Here is a 21,227-nt window from a genome sequence, read left to right as displayed (position 1 = left end):
TAGCGGTTCATCAAAAGCAATCACTAGATTTCAGTCTAGATAAGGAAGATGAATCAATAAGAATGAAAGAAGAGTTAAAGATTTGACCGTGACTACTAAAATGCAACAATCTTCACAAGTCACAACTGTTGCTGATGAAAACCAATGTATTCTGGAGAAATAAGTTGGTGCTGAAGCAAGCCAATATCTTCAAATTCTGAAAGTTAAAGGAAGAAAGACAACTCTGTTCTACAAGGATCCAAAGATTCAATTATTTGATTCTGAGGTGAGTAGAAGAATATTTGCAAAGGAAAATCCTGGAGTTGATCTTGAACAGCTAAGACAAATAGAGGAAGACTTTAAAAATTTCATGAAGACAACAAAAGATGATATTGCTGTTGTTACTCAAGTACTTTATGAAGATGATCCTTATAACAAACCAACCAGATGTATAGTTATAAGGGAAATCAGTCAGGCAGAAGATGAAAGATCTCTCAGATCATAAGCTATTGGAACTGCTGACATGAAACTTAAAGAAAAAGAGAAGATAAAAGAAAAGTTAAGGATTTCAAAGTCTAAAGCCAAAGCTGGAGTCAGTATATAAGGAATCTAAATCTTAAACTCTGATAGATTTAATCTATACAGTAGTTTAAGCTCTTGATACTGAAGAAAATTAAATTGAAGCAGAAGGAAGATTTCTGGAAGCATTCCGAACTGAGGAAGTGGAATTAACCTCTGACATTGCTCAAGTTAAAGAAGCAGTTCAGGATGAAGAGTTAAAGTCTGATATTCACTGAAGTAAGATTGAATATGCATACTTGATTCATGCATTTAGATAGTTTTGACATCATCAATTGGAATTTGTCCATATTTCCATAATTAACAAGTTGGGGGAGATTGTTAGGAGCGATTGATGATATCAAACATAAACTATCAAAAGTTCACATCAGAAATTATATATCAACGGATACTGATGACATCAACGGATGAGGAAATATCAACAGATGATATGATATCCACGAATGATGATTTCAACGGATAATGAAATCAATATTTGTCACTCAGTTGATCTTCGAAGAGGAAAAGGAAACAGGAATTTCAAGGCGGTGAAGGACTTTATCTCAGAAGCAATAGTATAGGTTTCCTTATTGTTAATAGAATAGGATTCCTTATACACTGGTAGCTGTGCTCTATATAAAACACAAATTAGGTTGATGATATAAGCATTGCGACATTGTTATATCTTTCGCATAATCTAGCAGCTCTCAAGGATATTTTTTCATCCTTTCGAGAGAGTACATGTGTAATAAGTTTTTATCAGTTAATATAAAAACTATTGATTCTATTGAAACTTCATCGATTAAATTGTATTAACTGTATTCACCTCCTCTACAGTTGATTAAGGGCCTAACATTATAATATAGAATAAACTATAAAATATTTATTTCAGTTATATATATATATAATATAACAAAAATATTGTATAGCGTATTTTTAAATTATTCATGCATTATTTAACATTATATAATAATTTGTTATCAATTTTGTTTTAAAATAATTATTTAATGGGGTGACGGGGCGGGGACTTAATTTTTTCCCATGGGGCCGGGATGAGTTTACATTATAAATTCTCTCCGAAAACAGTGCAGGTCCTGGACAATTTTTTTATACAGGACGAGTGTGGATAAGGCGATCTCCGCCCCGAAATCGCCTACTGAGATATCACATCTTCAATAATCTCTTAGTCAGCTTCTAAATATAATATAAATAATGTGTTTCTTTACAACTTAATACATATGTTTCCGTATCAACTCCTTCAATACTCTTTATCTTCGCCTCCTAAACTATATAATATTTTCATTTCTTATTTCACCATAACATATATTTAAATTAAAATAAGTACAAATGAACGTTTTTTTTAATAAAAATAGGCTATTAGAGTAGCTCTATTAAACTATCTATTCTAGCTATTAACTGAAAATTTAAGAAGGGAGAACAAAAATATTTTTCCGGAAAAATTCTTAGCGGCTCTTTAAATTATTGAAAACCGATCCTCTCTTCTCAATTTTAAGAACACAATTTTACTCTTAACTAATATTATAATATATATTCATAATATTGCTCTATTTCTCTCTCCACTTCTTTTACATTTTTATAATTTCAAAATATTTTTAAAAATAAAAAATTGATTTAGGATTCAACATAAAAATTATTGTGATAGATGACCACATGCTAAATAACTAACAACTAATAATTTATATTATTATAAATAGCTATTATAATATAATGAGATATATATATATATATATATTCAGTTAAATTTATTTAGATATAATTACTCTTTTAACATGAGTGAAAATTAGGCTAATGATAATATAATAGTTAAAAATAAAAATATAATATGAGTCAGTGAGAGATGATCCGAATGATATTTTTGATTTAAGAGTTTGTTCGGCGAGTAAATGGGAGATGATCTAAATGGTGTGGACATTTAACTCTTACCCTTGAACTCCATGAATAGAGTTGCTGTCTTATTTTGGGAACATTGGACACATCGACGCAAGACAGACAGTTCTTTCAATTCCAAACATATGCTATGCAGCATATATATCCCACCAATCCATGCTGTCTAATCTAAATTCTTCAAAAACCCAAATACTACATTATGTCTTGTTTGAAATCCTATCCACTTAAACTCTAATCATATCTCATATTTCACCCCAACAATGTCACTCTTCACTCATAACCTCCTCACAAATTATCAATCACACTCTCTATTCTACTTAAAAACCCCATCTTTACATCCCTTTTCAACTTTTATTCATTTTTCTCAACCCCCACCTTTTCAATTTTCAAAATTTCAAATCCCATATAAATCTTTATCTACATTTCACTCACCAATCACAGCTTTTGAATCAGATAATTTGAATATATATGATTATCAAGAAGATAATGTTAGAAGTCTTGATTTTGATGCTTTTCTTTTAATTGCTGAGCTTGTTTGTTTAGTTTCATCTGCTGTTGTTTCATTTGGGCTTTTCTTCAAACCCCTGAAGCCAATTTTAGTTTGGTTGGGCGATAAGGTTCCCGTGTGTCAGTTTTTGTTGTTAGGGGCAGGGATTTTGATTGGTTCTGTGATTCGGAGAAGGCAGTGGAGGAGGGTTTGTATGGGGTTTTCGAAACCAGGGAGGGTAGATGTTAATGTGGTTGATAGATTTGAGAAATTAGAGGAAGATATTCGGAGTTCGGCAAATGTTGTTAGGGTTATGTCGAAGCAGTTGGAGAAGTTGGGGATTCGATTTCGGGTTACTAGGAGGACTTTAAGAGACCCCATTGCAAAGGTAACTATACTTTTGATTGCATTGTTGGTTTTGTGTTTAATATGTTTAATTCGAAGATAGTTGATTAGTATATGGATAATTAATGAAAGGTAATTTGTTGCAAATTTTTGGTTTCACTTAAGATAATTATAAGAATTGGATGTGTTCAAATGCAGTCTTGGTAGTTGAATGCTTATCAGGTTATTAGTTAATTAGATATCATTTTCTTAATTGGAGCTTGTAGTCTTGTATCAAGCGGCATTTTTCTATCTTTTCCGTTGGTATTGTGTTACCATGGACCTTTGGTGAATGGATAATGTCATACATCTTTTTAAACTATCCTTTTTTTGTTAGTGCTATAAATTCATCTCTTTAAGCTATCTTTTTTTGTTAGTGCTATAAGATTTATCCTGATGCTTGAAGCACGTCCTTAGTAATTCAAGTTGGGGGCAATTTAAATTGTAGCTTGTTGTTGGGTGTTCAAAGGAGATGTAGAGTGAAATCAGATTGATGCTGAGATAACATTGGTGTGCGGAACTGACAACCATACTCACACCCAACTAGAAGCTAAGTAATAATTATATCTTGCTGCAACACCTAGCTTACAACTGCCTTTTAAGAGGTCACATAATAATTAAAATCCACGCTGATCACTACCAATATTGCCGATAAATTATTTTCTTTTCGGTCAGAAATATGACCATGTGTTGCGTACTGGGATTTTTTTGTCGTTTCTTCCTTACTATCTGATAAGGAAAACAGTGAAGATAAAAGAGAGCTTTTTCATTATTTATTATGTAGTTTAACGATATTTAGGCTCTAGTTATTTTGGTTAATAATAATGAACCCAATTTTCCTTGTTTCACAATACTTGATTATTGAAATATCAAGTTGATTCTCTTCTCGGGTTGCGATCCATACTTTTTATCCCTTTCATCCACCCAAGTTCACCTTTTTCTTGTTTTTAATTTTTGAAGTTGTTCTGGAGTTCTGTCCTACATCAATGTAGGATGAAAATAATTGTGAGCAAATATATGTTGTTAGTAGGACTGTTAATTTTTATTTTAAAAATTATTAAATGTTAATCATTCCCCTGTATGGGGATCGGAATAATAACCATAATTAGGGTCTTCGCCCCTTCTGTCACTCCTGTATTTGAAAGGAATATAAATTCTTATGGAATTTGTAGAGGCTATAAGGAAGCTATATTAAGTCACCAGGCCACAGGTTTTAGATTTTAAAATATGAAACTGGATTAGTCTGAGTTCCAGACACCCAAATAACGCATTATAGCATATTCATCCAAATGGTATTAAAATTTGATGAAAGAATCCATGAGGAAGAATATTAACCTTGAATCTATAGAAGCTGAACGACTAATTGTTGAATTGCTTGAATGTTTAATATGTAATTGTATATATTTAAGTTTAGTTTAGAATGTGCTAAGTGCTAACTGTGCTCTGACCTGTTTTACTGTTTGTCATATACAGTGATACAAAGAGATGCATCTAATTTTATTTCATGATATAGATATAATCTAAAAGAAAAGTATATTATCTTCTAGGATATGGAACAATGAGAAAATATAACGAGAAGGTATTTGGATTAGAATCATCAGAATATATTGAAGGTGCGATAACGGTGTTGAACACTTAAGTTTGAGCAGTAGATGGTTGTTAATAGAAATATAAAATAATGTTGATAGTGCTTAACTAATAGCGAGAGACACTTGCATTAGTACTTAGTCCACCCACATTACAATAAATTTCAGTTGTTTGTATGGTCTTTTTCGTATAATATCAACCACTAATAGACTTCAATATATATGAAGGCTGCAGATTTGGCTCGAAAGAATTCGGAGGCCACTCGTGCACTTGCTATGAAGGAAGATATATTGGAGAATGAGCTCGGTGAAATACAAAAGGTTCTTCTGGCGATGCAGGTAAATGCTTCTCATTTCAGGTCCCTATTGCAAATTTACTTTAATGTATCATTGATGTTCTGTCGGGTTGAGGAATGAGAGTCAGAATCCAGAGATTTGCTTGTTTAATGATAAAGTGTGTATGAATACTTTATTCTATCGGAATGAAAATTGGTTGCAATATCAAGGTGGCTGTGGAAATTATTAATTTTGACTGAATTTAAAGAAATCAGGAGCACTCCCATTATTTTTCTCTAGCTAATAATAATGAAATATTGAAATGGTGTTAATTATAGGAGGGTTTTTTAGTATTACACAACTTTTAAAACATTTTTGAAAAATACAACAAATTGTTTGCAAATAAACTTTTTTGTTTAATTAAAAATCTATTGCAAAGGTAAGAAATTTTGCAAAGTTTTTGAAAAATACGACTTTGCAACCTAGTGCAACTAAATAATAAGATATTTTGCAACCAAAATCAACCAGGTTAAACTGCAACTCTTTTTTTTCTAAAAGTAAAAATAAGTTTCATTTTATTTGCACTCTGTTTTTCTATGTGTATACATTTTTTGTTGGGTATAATTAACACTACGCGCAACAAATGGACATTTATATAATCAGGATTTAAGCAAGAACATGTAATAAACCAAATAACAAAACAAAACACGAAGGCAGAAACAACAATATATGATCAGTAACTGAATTGACAAAGTGAGAATAGCACCCTTAGCTCTAACAGAAGTTTTATCAAATCTGAAATTTGAAAGAACTATGAACAACTGAGGCGCTGAGCCTTCGAGAAGACCATACTGTTCTTGAAGAGAGTATTGCCCCACTTACGCTGTGTTGGGTTGCAACAATATCACTTTTAGGATACAACATAGAGCAATGCGTCCACAGTCACGTAATGCTCAACAACGACCCGTATCTCAGTTCGCCCAGAAAACCTATGCTATAATCCGTATGTTATGGAGGAGAGAAAAAGAGAGAGAGAATTAGCAGTTACGGTTTTCACAAGTCTGTGTGATCATTATATCTTATTACAAATGTTTGGTTCTGTATATAATACAAAACAAAACGTAACTGAAGATATTGCATTAATTAAAATAAATATTCTGACTTAATATGCATGTAATAGAATATATCTCAGAATCAGAAACGTAAAAGCCAGCCCATTAGTATTTACCCCAGCAAATCCTGATCCAGCCCATAAGTATTTGCCTCAAAGCCTGAGCAAATCCTTCCTGAGGATTTGTCGGTCTCAGCAAATCCTGATTAGCATTCCAGCAAATCATTCCTTACCCAGGCCGCCTCGAGTACACGAGACGCCAAGATATTTGTCCAAATCGCCATTCGACCCGACCCAACCCGAGTCGTGGCGTGGCAGCGGCGCACGTGTGTGTGCGCGCGAGGCACACACTAACACCATGCACACCCACATGTCTTAGTAATTGTATAATACTCTTGCACACGGTACTATATAAAGTACTCAACCCCTCTTTACATAATCAATGTAGGATAAACCCACACTACCCATTCAAGTTACTAACTTCACCTCAATTTCTATATGGATTACACTAAGAAAATGACTTAGATCCAAACATGAAAATTTAAGTTCTCGTACCAAGGATCAACCTCCAACAATTAGTTTTAGGAAATTATATCAACATGTTTAAACATGCCTCAAACTTTCCATTTTCTAACATTTTCAGGGGATTAATAGAGCTGCATATAAGTTTGATCAATATATGTTTGTTTTTTATGTTTTCTTGACTTAGACCAGGTAGTTAATACTGTAATAAGAGTTGATCATTATATGAGAATGAGAGAATATGTGTATTAAAGTCAAGATATTGTTGAAAGAACTTTACAAATCAATCAAGAAGGAAAAATCAATCAAGCACATAAAAACAAGGATCGTTGTAATATCGAATCTTTGTTTCGCTTCCCAAATTTTTGTATATATATATTTAGCTTGCAATTTTTCAGTTTAAATAGGGAGATGAGTCTTTTCAGTTTAAATAGGAAGATAGTAACAAGTTTGCTAAAGAAGTGTATATCTACAAAAGACATATCTCTCTATTTATGTTAAATAATTACAAGGAAAACTACACATACAATTTTTTTTCCCTTTTAAGTACAATGATTCTTGTGTTTCTGTGCTTTATTGACTGTCATTCCCTTCTCATCGTGAATTATTCTAGCTTGATTTGTAATATCCTGCTGACTTGTCATTCGGTCAGCAAAAATTAACTTCAATCCATAAATTCTCTTATATAAAGATCAAATCTTGCATAACAAAGAAAAAACATACAAACAAACATTAAATTGAAAATAAAATGACAAATTCAATGAAATTATACACTAATAATATCTACTGTTGTTACTTTACAGCTCAAGGTAAGTACTGAGGACTTTTAAATGAATTTTTGTGCTAATTAAAATTTCGGAATAGAGGCCTTTGGGTTGCTCATCACTACAAACTCTAAGCGGAAACAACTATGAAGAGGGATACATATGTAAGGTTAATGTCATTGTTGCAATGTCACATAGTGTTCATGTGGCTTACAACTTGAGGTAGGCGGTAAACATGGCTGTTACATCGCAACAATGACACGACATGATGTTGGAAGGGGGCTAGTATGCCATATAGCAGTGCCGAGGTGAAAAGGCGTTCAATCTATATATATTTTTAATCATATATGCTGTACTAATATATATCATTGATAACTTTATATAATTATGTAGAAAAAGTAATTTACATTAGTCATCACACAATACGACGCATAATAGATATTAGATATGAAAGTACTCTTGACAACATTACCCCCAATCCCATTTTAGTAAACCTGGAATTACCACAGCAGGTGACAAAGAGGGATATACAATATACAATCAGTATACTATAGACAAAGATGAAGTCTAGAAGAAGTGGCCAAAAAGGAGAAGTGAAGAGGAGTACCTGACTACCTGGTCAGGTTTATAATCAATTACTTTGGGCCATCTCGAGCTCCATGAAGTCCAAAATGCGAAAAGCCACCATAATGTAAGTTATATGGCGAGTTGGATGCCATGAATTTTTCCTCGTGATGGCATTGTGAAGACCATATGCCAAGTATATCTAAATTCAAGGACAAAGTATCCTACTTGAGGCCATTCCATGTTAATCAAGTCTTGAGATCTAAGAATGTTACCTTAGCAGGTAAATCCTTTAGCATATTATTGTTATGACAGAGACTAACATAAAAATATACTGAACACAATTGGCGTTAGCAAAACTTCATTGGTCGGATTAAAAAGTAGGTCGTGGTGGAAGGATCATGTTTCCAAAGCTCTTATTTTTCTAATTTGTCAATATTTTAATAGAAAAAAGATGCTCAAACCTTGGATTTTTAATAAAAATTAAAATTGCAGTATTACTACGGAGTTCCTTATTATGAAGTAAACCAACAAAGCAGTTACTCATATATGAGAGAATGAGCATCTTTTTATTTCTTGCTAATTAAAATTTTGAATAAGGTTAAATAAACATGAATAATGTCCCAGAAACAAATCCTACCTCTTCTAATTTTAGAGGTACAAAGTAAAATGCATTGCTGATACTGTCCCGAGACTATATGAGGTACCTATTATTCTGAGTCTTGCAGCTAATTATCACCTTGCAACTAATTAGTGATCATGGGTCACTAGATGCCTTGGGTTCCTCTCTAGCTTTTAATTTATTAAACAAGATTAATCTAGCTCTTTTGGCCCATGTTTTCATTTTTGTTTGAGGTGGCGGTATAAGCCTGATCCACTCTCCAGCTGGATATATTAGATCATGTTTACAATTTTCTGTGTTTGTCAGCATTTAGGGATTCAGGTCAGAAGTGAAGAATATAAGTAAAAGATTGTCATGCATCATCATGTAAACCTTTTTGGCGCAAGCTGAGAAGTGATGTACCAGTCCAATAGTAGAAGTTACTTGCATCATCATTTCTGTCAGTTCAGCTTATCTGAAAGATCATCAATTAAGAATTATATATTATTGCATTATTTATCAAAAGGCTCGAAAGAAAAAGAAAACAAGAACTCAGCATTAGATTTGTAACTAATGGTCAGTCATTACGGATTCACGGTATTGTGAGAATATAAGCATATGATTGGAATGTTTGTAGAATCATGATCTCAAGGAGAGCTAATATTTACCGACCATGCATTATAAGGTTGTATGATGTATCACAAATTCATTTTGCTGGAATGGAAAGTGTGCTTGATGTATGTATGCATGTGACTGTTACAGAAATAATTACTGGATTTTTATTAGTTGATCTAGTTGCAATGTCCCTTTTGTTTGATATAATTGCAATGTTTCAAATTGCAGTTCTATGTAACTGATGCTTATGCTATTCTGAGTTATTTATTAGGTGCAACAGCAAAAACAGCTTGAGCTGATTCTTGCAATCGCAAAACATGGAAACTTGTTGGAAAGCAAGAAGGGTCATAGTCGAGATCAGGACAGTGCAAAGGAAACTCATAAACCCGTGGTTGAAAGAATCAAGCAGATGTCAACCAATCAAAATGACGCTTTAGCTGGACAAAAAGATATTAGCAATGAGAGTGTAGAATTTGAGCGTTAAGGGCCTGACTGGATTTGCTTATTAACTCGAGCAATTAAGAGGAGGATATATTTTGTTGGAAGCTATTGGAGCCTTAGTTTATGTATTTGTAGCATATCTTTTATTTAGAAATCTATGTATCTATATTGTTTGGCTTAAATATAGTCTTTAGAACCGATATCTCTTATACTCACAAAAGTAGGCCTGCTTGAGAGAACAGTCGGAATATATATTTTTGCTAAATCGGGATGTTTTAATCTTCCCTGTCCACCAATAGGCTAACATGTCATCTATACTATTTGTTTCCAGTATAAGACCAACTGTGTCAGATCGGATTAATCCGAATAAGATTGAAATGACTTGTTTTCATTCTTTTTTGAGTACAAGGCTTAATGTGATGAGTCCAATCAAGTGATATGCTCACATGTAAACCAAGATGATCTATCTATAATCCACAAATGAAAGCACTTTTTACACCCCTACCCTAAAACTTGCTATTTAATTACACAAAATGCCATCAAAATATCTCACAATCTATCTACTCTCTTTTGTTTTTCTAACACATCAGCACAAGACTCACACATACTCTCATGTGCCTTTACGGTCATTGTACTATTATTTTCAATTCAATTTAGAATTTAAAAGTGTAAAGTCCATTACTATTTTACTACTCCAGATTCTGAGACAACTTATCTATCTCATTCTTTTATTTTTACCATTCAAAATTCAAACTTTCAAATAAAAAAGTCATATATATCCGAGTTCTCCCAAAATCACATTATCCAATAATTTAAATTTCAAATTCTCTCTTATGCTTCGCTCTATCATCTTTTCAAATTATGAATCATATCATGTTTGATTTGTATTATTTATTCTTAAACGATTTTCTCACTTTTAGAATCTTATTTTGTAGGTTGCTTATAAGAGTATATTGATTTATACGAAGGATGATGTTTATAATCGGATTGGATAAAGTGTTTATAACTGTACTGTAACTGCTTGATGAAAGCTCCGAGAGATTTTTGATATGATTACTGTGACGCCCTCAATCTCGGGGTTAGGAAATGAGAACTCATACACCTTTAATCTACTAATTAAATAAGCATAAACCCCAATTAGCTACTAGTAGGATCAAACAGGATAAAGTATAAGACAAGATTACAACTATCAATCATACAATATAACTTACAACCCAAAATAAAACCAAATATACAAAGTCGATTCCGGCTTGGAACCGACACATAACCCATTGTATCTTTACCATTGTTCCAGAAATCGCTTGGCGTTGCAGGGCGGTGAGAGTACCTTCGAGGGATTAATCGGCAAGTCGGAGATTAATCAGACCGATTAATCAGAACATTAATCGGAAGGATATAAATATATTTTTTATTTTTTATAATTATATAATGATCAATATGTCATATATTTGTTTAAAAAAAAAAATTAAAATGGTATTAAACAATATCTACACATTTGACATGTGGTATGTACTAATTATTGAGTTTACAATATTAACTATATTTTAGTTTACACTTTTAAATTAATTATAATATATTTTTTTATATTTTAAGTTAAAAATAAATATATTAGATTACTTGTTACTTCTTACCAATACTTTATATTAGACTTTGACGTGATATTGTGTGAAATAATGAATTAAATTTATAAAAATGTAAAAAAAAATATTTTTTTAATTATTTTCCGCCTAGACGGCCTAGGACCGATTTTTGACCGCCTAGCCCGCCTAATCTCGATTTTGACCCGATTTTTTGAAAAAAAACGCCTAAATCACCGTCTAGGTCCAAGTCGGGGCGTTTTACCACCGCCTAGCGACTAGGCGTCGCCTAGACCGATTTTTAGAACACTGATCTTTAAAACTCTTTGGCTAAGCGCTTGCTCACTCAAAAACTTTACTACCTGCTCTGGTAACCGGAAGCCCTCAACAAGATAGGGACCACCAGGTACGCTCTTACGAGCAGTGCGCCTAAGCATGTCTATCTTCTTGCTTAACTGTCATGGTTAGATTAAAACAAAACATAAAAGTATAAAACTCAGCAAGTAACTAAAAATCAGTTCTACGATATAAAATCCACAATATACTTTACTGATCTCAGGGCATTCTACCTTATCTAGGTGGCAAATTTCTATCTTTTTAGGCTATGAAAGGGGTTATGAAGAAAATTTTGGGCTTTCAAGGAACAAGGCTCAAGGCAGAGTGAAAACCGACATTCATCACAAATCATTAACAGGATCACAAATGATCTTTCGAATGAAAAGCGACAATCTTTTCATTATAAGGAATCAATTATATGATCAACAGAATAAAAATCAGGGTTCACAAGCTGTAAGCTTCACAATATCACAATCAACTCTTTTCAAAATAATATAAACCTTTTTAAAATTTCCAAGAATCAATTACTGAATAGAAAATTTCAATTCCTTTTTAAATCATTATGGAACCCTTGATTGGACCACTTTATCTTTCATTTCATAATAATAATACGGGTGATCAGCCCGTACCGACCTCCATCCCGTCTTTAAGGTACCAATGACATAATTTCAGCCTTAAACTGGACTAGCCCCGCTAGCCTCTTACTATGACTGGACTAGTCCCACTAGCCTCTTACGTCTCAATCAAATCCATCAAGAATTCGTTTGGAAAACCTTGAGTTGGAAAAAGGTAGGTTTACTAAATTCATTTTATCATTACCAAAAATATGAAATTATTCAGACTCTTTCAAGTCGAAACTCATTCTTATGTTCAATTTCAAGAATTCAAAGTTAAGGGAATGAATCAGGGATAAGCAAAGTTCAATTCTAGGGATATTGATCAATGATAACATGGTACTCAAGTTAGGGAAATCAAAACCGTTTTGAGGATCAATAGAGGATAAGGTAAACAAGGAATGAAGCATCATTACAAGGGGTTCGTAAAGTTACTTATAGGGTTTATAACAGTTCATGGTATAACAAGTGAATAAGAAAAAGAAAGTTACCAAGGGTTGGATCCAATAAGCTTATCAATAACAAGTTCATAAGATCAATGACAGGGGTACTTTACTTTAACAGTTCAATACTCTACATGGCATGAACAATATCCTCTCTATAACCATTTACACAAGTAATTATAGTTACTTGCCTGAATTCGCTTTCCTGTTTCACGAAGGTTGAACTACTGCCACCTAGTATACCTTTCCCTTTCCTAGCCTGAATGCCCTCACGCTCCGAATCTACAATCCAAAACCAAAACCTTAATTAGTCTCTCAACTCACGTTCCCGGAACGTTCACTCAATATGATAACTCGATTGTACTCTTGACTCGAACTATACGAGTATAGTTTATACACACATGCACATAACACATAACACATTCTTTTCTCATAGCCTTTATATCTTTATATACTCAATAATCAACTTATACTCGCTTTAATCTCGACTATTCTTCAAATCAAACTAGTATAACTCATACGAGTACACGATTTATTCACAACTAAATCTTTACGACCATAACTATCATTTATAGCTTTTAAAATCAAACAACTTAGTTCCCTTTTCTTTTATTCCTTAATTCGAACCACATACCACAATCGAACAAACAAATCCATAGATATTCACATATATACATTTAATCACTCTTTTGATGATCAAAAACCAAGTTTTGACTTTTAATTCTTAGGGCCTATTCGGCCTTATTGTACAAAATCAATCAAATACTCACTTAGTTCACATAAACACACATAACTCATTCAAAAACCTTTAAAGAATCATTTTCCTTTCCTTTAATCATCAAAATTCGAACCATAACCATATATATACAATCAAATTTATCAAAAATTACACCAAGCAACTTTAGTTCTAGCATAATCCAACATTTAAACTAACACCATTTTCTTTATTAACAAAATTCGAACCAAATCATACATATATGCTTACATGCAATTCAAGTTCATCTCTTAATTAAATCAAACACTCATTTTATTCATAATTTTCGAATTACACATCAAAACATCACTTAGTGACTCGAACCCTAATCAAATTTTCCAATTAAATCATGCATGCATTCACTTAACATCAAACCAATCTATTTTAGACCCATTTTTCATTCGGCTATAACCATAAATCACCACTCAAGAACCAAACAATGACATGCATCACTAATTCCTCTTTTAAACCAACATGCAAATCTCATTTCTTACTAATTAAACTTAGTTTACACCAAGATCAAGTCACAAAATCCAATTCCCTTTTTATTAGTACAAAAGCCGAACCAAAACCTCAATATGCAACTCTCAAATTTTGATTTCTCAAGCATCCAATCAACTACACAAGTCCAAATACTTTTAAAACAATCATAAAAATCCTTTTATCAATCAACACACTTAAATTTCAAAAGAAATGCAAAACCCTATTTGAACTTTTCAAGAAACCAAGACATGCAAAGGCTACATACAAGTTTTAAAGTGCATAAAGCTCAAAAATCACATTATTTCAACTAGCACATCATTTTCTTAAAATCCCACCGGCTCTCCTTGGATCATGTCCGGTGGTGGTCGAACTTAAGAGTGCCCATAACGGGTCTCCTCTTGAGTTTTAAACCATAAAATCACTTTAAACTTCTCTTATGATTATATATCAAGAAATCACATTTCCTTGAACAAAACCATGGAGATGGAACTATGAAACTTACATAAACACTTACAAGCAAGTGGTGTTTGAGTAGTATATCGAAAATGAAGACTAAGGATGATAAAATCTTTGAATTTGGATGAGTTTTTGTTGTTGCATGCAAGAGAGAGAATGGAGATGGAGAGAGAGCCGAGAGAGAGAAGATTGATCGAGAGAGAGAGAGAGAGAGAGAGAGAGAGAAGTTCCACGGGAAGGGAGGAAAAGAAGGGGGGGGGAAGAAATGAGTTATATATTATAGGGGGAAGGGGTAGTTTAGTAAATTACTAATCCCCTTTTGATTTGATTTCCTTTCTCTTTTTACTCCAATAAAATAAAAATTGAATATTAAATATATCTCTCAGAAAGTTGAAAATTATTGTGAATGATAATTTTAAGAGGTAGATCTCGAAATTAGCTTTCCAACCATTACTCATAATAAACTTTTGAGTGTACGGTTGATTTTATATGATTTTTACAAGTTCACGCTAAAAATAGCATTTTAACACATAAAAATCATTTTAAAACGCAACGGTCATAAAATAAATCCGTCTATAATTTTTAGAAAGTCTCTAGGACTATTTCGAAGATAACAAAAAAAATTCCATGCCTTTACCTTACTCAGATAATTTTATAAAAATGTGCAAAGGTTAAATAAACCTTATTTAAATCAAATAATTCCCTTAAATCCGTAAAAATATTAATAGATTACATAATCACGCATACAGACAAGCAAGCACATATACTCACACATCACAATTCATGTATGATCATAATTTTTTTTCCTTTTTATTATTATTCCTCTTTACGCGTACCGGGTCACGTTATGCCTGACGGCCCGGCGCTCAGCGTTTCAATTACGCTTCACAATATCATTACCGACCGACACGTCACTAGAACGCAATACTTTACTTAAACATTCATTTCACATAATAACACATAATTCACATTTTAAATACTTTAATCCCTTTTTAGGACGGGTTCCGTTCTACTTGACGGCCCGACAACATATCTTAACTCCTAAGCTGACTCTTTAAATTGGAACGCTTCTATCTATGCTCCCAGCTACTAATATACAATAAAGACAGTCAACACTTAATCACATAATTTATAATCACATCACATAAATCATACTTTATTTACTTAATTACGTCACAGAATTCTCAGTCGTTACAATCTACCCTCCTTAAAAGGATTCTGTCCCTAGAATCTAGTCTAAGCAAATAGATGGGGATACTTTTCTTGCATTTCACTTTCTAATTCCCAAGTTGATTCTTTCACTATTGGATTTCTCCACAACACTCTAACTAGAGGTACAACTTTATTTCTAAGTGTCCTCTCCTTTCGGTCTAAGATTCGAACTGGTTATTCCATATAAGACAAATCTGGTTGAATTTCCACTGGTTCCAATTTGATCACATGGCTCGCATCAGCATTATACTTCTTTAGAAGAGATACATGAAATACATTGTGAAGATGTTGCATTTGCGGAGGTAGCGCTAATTCATATGCCACCTTTCCAACTCATCGCAGTACTTCGAATGGTCCAATATACCTAGGACTCAACTTCCCTTTCTTTCCGAATCTGGTTAAACCTTTCCAAGGAGATATCTTTAACAAGACTTTGTATCGTGGTTCGAATTGCACATCTTTTCGTTCTCAATTTGCATACTTCTCTTTCGATCTTGAGCAGCAATTAATCTTTTTCGAATCATTTCCACCTTTTCTTTTGTTTGCTGAACTAGCTCTGGGCCAATTAATTTGCGCTCACCAACTTCGTCCCAATACGTAGAGGATCTACATTTTCTTCCATACAACGCTTTATAAGGTGGCATGCCAATACTCGCGTGATAACTGTTATTGTAGGAAAACTCAATTAACGGCAAATGCTCGTTCCAATTCCCTTTGAAATCTATTGCACAGGTTCGCAACATATCCTCGATTGTTTGAATTATCCTTTCACTTTGTCCGTCATTCTGTGGATGATATGTCGTACTCATTTTCAGCTTAGTCCCCAAATGATCATGAAACTGTCGCCAAAATCTCGAGTTAAACCTCACATCTCTATCAGACACGATAGATACCGGAACTCCCTGACGCATCACAATCTCATCCATGTACAATTTGACCAACTTTTCTAACGAAAACCTTTCATTTATCGGCAAGAAATGTGCTGATTTTGTCAATTGATCGATTACTACCCAAATCGCATCATGATTATACTTGTTTTTAGGTATCCTACCACGAAATCCATCGCGATATGTTCCCATTTCCATTCTGTTATGTCCAGTGGTTGAAGCAGTCCACTCGGTCTCTGATGTTCCACTTTTACCCTTTGACATGTATAACATTTACTTATCCATTCCGCAATTTCCTTTTTCATGTTTGGCCACCAATAACTCTCTTTTAAATCCTTGTACATTTTTGTACTTCCAGGGTGAATTGAAAATCTCGATTTATACGCTTCATGCAAAATCTCGTGCTTTAGCTCCACAACATTAGGTATCCAAATACGAGAGTTAACACGATATATTCCTCTTTCATCCTTTTGAGCTTTGATTTATTCTCCTGATAACTTATCCTTTTCGCGATTCATCACTTGTTCTTGACACATCGGATCTTTTCCAAAATTTCAGGTTGAAATGACATCGCATATATTGCTTCACCTCCAAATTCTGGAGTCTGAACTTCTATTTCCATCTTTTCGAAATCCTTGATCAATTCCTCCAATGACGTTAACATATTCAATATTTCCTTGCAACTTAGAGCGTCTGCTACTACATTTGCCTTTCCAGGATGATAGTTTATCACACAATCATAATCTTTGATCAATTCTAGCCATCTTCTTTGTCTCATATTCAACTCCTTTTGAGTGAAAATATACTTTAAACTCTTATGATCTGTATAGATCTCGCACTTTTCCCCGTATAAATAATGTCTCCAAATCTTAAGGGCAAACACAATTGCTGCCAATTCCAAATCATGCGTGGGATACTTTTGTTCATGCGGCTTGAGTTGCCTTGACACATATGCTATTACCTTTCCGTGTTGCATTAACACACATCCAAGTCCTTTATACGAAGCATCGCTGAATATCACGAATTCTCCTTTTTCATCAGGTAACACCAACACTGGGGCAATTACCAACCTCTTCTTTAACTCTTGAAAGCTTTCCTCGCACTTTTCTGTCCACACAAATTTCTCATTCTTCCTTGTCAACTTCGTTAATGGAACAACAATCTTAGAGAAATCTTGCACAAACCTTCTATAGTATCTAGCTAATCGCAGAAAACTTCTGACTTTCGTAGGAGTCTTGGGTCTTTCCCAATTCATAACAGCTTCTATCTTGGAGGGGTCTACTTTGATTCCCTCTTTATTAACTACATGACCAAGAAATTGTACTTCCTTTAGCCAAAATTCACACTTCGAAAACTTGGCATACAATCTTTCTTTTCTCAGAATTTCCAAAGAAATCCTAAATGCTCCTTATGATCTTCTTCCATCTTGGAATATATCAATATGTCGTCAATAAACACAATAACGAACTTATCCAAATATTGCTTGAACACTCCGTTCATAAGATCCATAAATGCGGCTGGCGCGTTCGTCAAACCAAACGCCATTACCAAAAACTCGTAGTGTCCATATCTCGTTCAAAACGCTGTCTTGGGTATATCCTCTGCTTTAATCTTTAACTGATGATACCCAGATCTCAAATCAATCTTGGAGAAACACGAAGCTCCTTTTAACTGATCAAACAAGTCATCGATTCGCGGTAGAGGGTACTTATTCTTAATCGTCAACTTATTTAATTCACGATAATCAATGCATAACCTCATACTTCCATCCTTTTTCTTTACAAACAAAACCGGTGCGCCTCGCCGGGATACACTCGGGCGAATTACTCCTTTATCCAATAACTCTTGCAACTGCGCTGCCAATTCCTTCATCTCGACTGGAGCCATATGATAGGGAGCTTTCGATACTGGTTCCGTTCCAGGAGCCAAATCAATCGTAAACTCGATCTCTCTATTTGGAGGTAGTCCAGGCAATTCATCAGGAAACACATCAGGAAAATCTCTTACTATTAGAATATCTTCAATCCTTACGGATTCTTTTTCCACGTCCTTAACATGAGCCAAATAAACTTCGTATCCTTGACATAATAATCTCCTTATCTCGATAGCCGTTAAAAATTTCTTCTCTTGTCTTTTCCCTTTGAATATCACTTCATCACCATCCTTGGTTCTTAACTTCACCTTCTTACTTTTGCACTCTATCTGCGCCTCATGGTTTGACAACCAATCCATTCCTAGTATAACCTCGAATTCTCCTAACTTAAAAGTAATTAAGTTAGCAGAAAAGTGCCGACCTTCTATAGCGACATCACAATCAGGACAAACTTTATTAACAATGACTTTCTCTTGATTTGCTACCTTTATAATCAAATAAGGTTTCGGAGGGTACGCAACACAATTTAGTTTATCAAGAATACTTTCAGAGATAAAAGATCTAGTAGCTCCAGAATCCATTAATACTTTTACTTCTACTGAGTTAATAACAAGCGTACCTGCCACCATATCCACATCTTGCACCGCATCTTTCATTATCATATTAAAGGTCCTAGCTCTGGGTTGAGCTGACGGTGCTGGGAGAGGCGGCGGTCTAGTAATCCTAAGAACATTGGCCTTCTGAACATGCTCCTTGCAGTTTCTGGCCATATGGCCCACCTTTCCACATTTGAAACAAGCTAAATCAGGCTTCTTTGCTCCATTTGGACACTCTGATGAGTAATGCTCTTTCTGGTTACACTTGAAATAGGTCACGTCCAACTTATTACATCTTCCTGGGCGTCTCTTTCCACAAACCTTGAATTCTTGAATCTGAGGTCTGCTATCCTTTCCCGGTTGTCCTGTTTTCTGGAAACAGTTCTTCTGGGCTCCGTTACCGGGTTTAAACTTTTGAAATTTTTGGTTCTGACCTCCACCATTCTTACCAAATTTCACTCTAAACTTTGAACTTCCTTGCTCTTGCTCCGAGCTTTCAAACTTCCTTTTCCTTCCTTCATTTTCTCTCTTCGCAGCTTCACGCTCTCCTTCTACTATCATTGCCTTTTGCACCAAGGCGTCATAATTCTTGATCTCCAATAATTCCACTTGACTTCTAATCCATGGCTTAAGTCCCTGTTGGAACCTCTTAGCCTTTTTTGCCTCCGTATTTACATACTCAGGTACAAATCTAGACAGCTCTGAAAATTTCACTTCATACTCTGCTACCGACATATCTTCTTGTCGAAGGTCCAGAAATTTCATCTCCAACTGATCCTGCATATAACTTGGAAAATATTTCTCCAGAAACATTTCGGTAAAATTCTCCCATGTTAAGTCCTTTCCTTCTAGCAACGCTTTCGAAGATTCCCACCAGAAGCTCGCTTCATCTTTAAGGTAATAACTCACATACTGGGCTTTTTTGTCATCCTTAACTTCTACTAACTCAAATGCTTTTTCCATTTCTCTTAACCATGACTGTACTTTAATCGGATCTGGCAAACCTAAGAATTCTTGGGGATGAACAGATTGAAAATGTTTGAAGTTTCCAACTATAGGGGCCGCGGGTTGTTGCAAAAGTTGAGCAAGTCTGCTCATCATGGTGGTTTCTAGATTCACTTCTGGGTCTTGGGTTTGAATTTCTTCTTCTTGGTGTTCTGCAGAGTTGGCCATTTATTACAAACCTGATTGAGCAATTATTTAGCAATACGATAGCATGACATATATATCAACATTTATTACGAAATCTCTTTTTGCGGGTTTTAAGCTTTACCCAATTTTGCACATGCAATCCTATTACTACATAATTCTCATATCAGTGTTGCTTTCTTATGGCACAGGATATGATAGTACGAGATTTTAAACATGGTTGTATGAAATCATGGTATTAGAATAGCTTATACAAATTTTTAGGGTGCACAAAAGGAAACAAGATATATAATGGATTCATCAAACCAAAGGGTACATAAATAAAAGTCTGGTTATCATAAGTTCATTAAATGGTACAATAATATAACAGGGTTAAACAGAGGAAAAACTGGAAAATGTCCCCCTATCTACCCCTAACTTCTAACAGCTACTACTACAAAGTTCCGAAATACGATACAACAAATAAAATAGGGATCCTGGCATCTGACCAAGTATCCCAAAGCTACCGGCGCTGAGAAACAACAACTACGGGCTCAACCAACAGTCCCACCTAACAACTAATCATCCAGAAGCTCTCTCAACACAACCAACATCCAGCGAATGATCTTATGCAGCCTCCCGACCTCAGCATCAACATCACTAGTGGATGGTCCCTCATCCAATCTCCTCCGGGCAACCTGCTCCACCAACTGAATCCTAGCTCTCCACTCCTCCATCACTACTAAAGTCCTCTGCCTAAAGTCTCGAATCAACCTATCCACCAAATCTCCCAACTCAGGAATACAGGAGTAAACAAAGTCTCGGTCCTCGGCTAACTTGCCACCAACACTGACAGGCACAATCTTAGGCATCTCAGACTCTGGCTCAGGGTCAGGGGTCTCGGAATCTGGCCTTAGGAGTGAAATCTGCATAGGGATCTCACTACTCTCAGAAGGATCCTCCTCTGGATATGAACTAACATACACAGGCTCCTCTGAAGAGGGTGGAATGGAGTCCACTGGGGTACCAATCAAACTAATCTCTGAATCGGAATCACTACCACTACTGGGAT

The 21,227-nt window shown here is 34.5% G+C and overlaps 1 protein-coding gene across 2 annotated transcripts; it reads left to right on the top strand.

The window, feature by feature from the left end:
• The first annotated feature begins 2,464 nt into the window (after positions 1–2,464).
• On the top strand, positions 2,465–10,132 carry LOC141712737 (uncharacterized). Of its 2 annotated transcripts, none has more exons than XM_074515780.1 (3): positions 2,465–3,320; positions 5,131–5,241; positions 8,088–9,600. In XM_074515780.1, the coding sequence occupies exons 1-3, from the start codon at positions 2,706–2,708 to the stop codon at positions 8,127–8,129; spliced, it is 768 nt and encodes a 255-aa protein (XP_074371881.1). In that variant the 5' UTR covers positions 2,465–2,705; the 3' UTR covers positions 8,130–9,600. The 2 variants fall into 2 exon arrangements, with proteins under 2 accessions (XP_074371881.1, XP_074371880.1); XM_074515779.1 differs by lacking the exon at positions 8,088–9,600 and adding an exon at positions 9,627–10,132 and having other exon boundaries at positions 2,472–3,320.
• Positions 10,133–21,227: the final 11,095 nt, after the last annotated feature.

This window comes from Apium graveolens, chromosome 3 (genome assembly GCF_009905375.1).
Source record: "Apium graveolens cultivar Ventura chromosome 3, ASM990537v1, whole genome shotgun sequence".
Taxonomy (NCBI): Eukaryota; Viridiplantae; Streptophyta; class Magnoliopsida; order Apiales; family Apiaceae; genus Apium; species Apium graveolens.
Note: the sequence above shows the minus strand (reverse complement) of the source record. Positions and strands in the feature narration are given on the sequence as shown.

Bases quoted from the DNA above. Each gene is read 5' to 3' on its own strand.
- LOC141712737 (XM_074515779.1), top strand. From the start codon at position 2,706: ATGTCACTCTTCACTCATAACCTCCTCACAAATTATCAATCACACTCT. The intron at 3,321-5,130 runs GTAACTATACTT...ATATATATGAAG, and splicing joins TAAGAGACCCCATTGCAAAG to GCTGCAGATTTGGCTCGAAA. The intron at 5,242-9,626 runs GTAAATGCTTCT...GTTATTTATTAG, and splicing joins AGGTTCTTCTGGCGATGCAG to GTGCAACAGCAAAAACAGCT.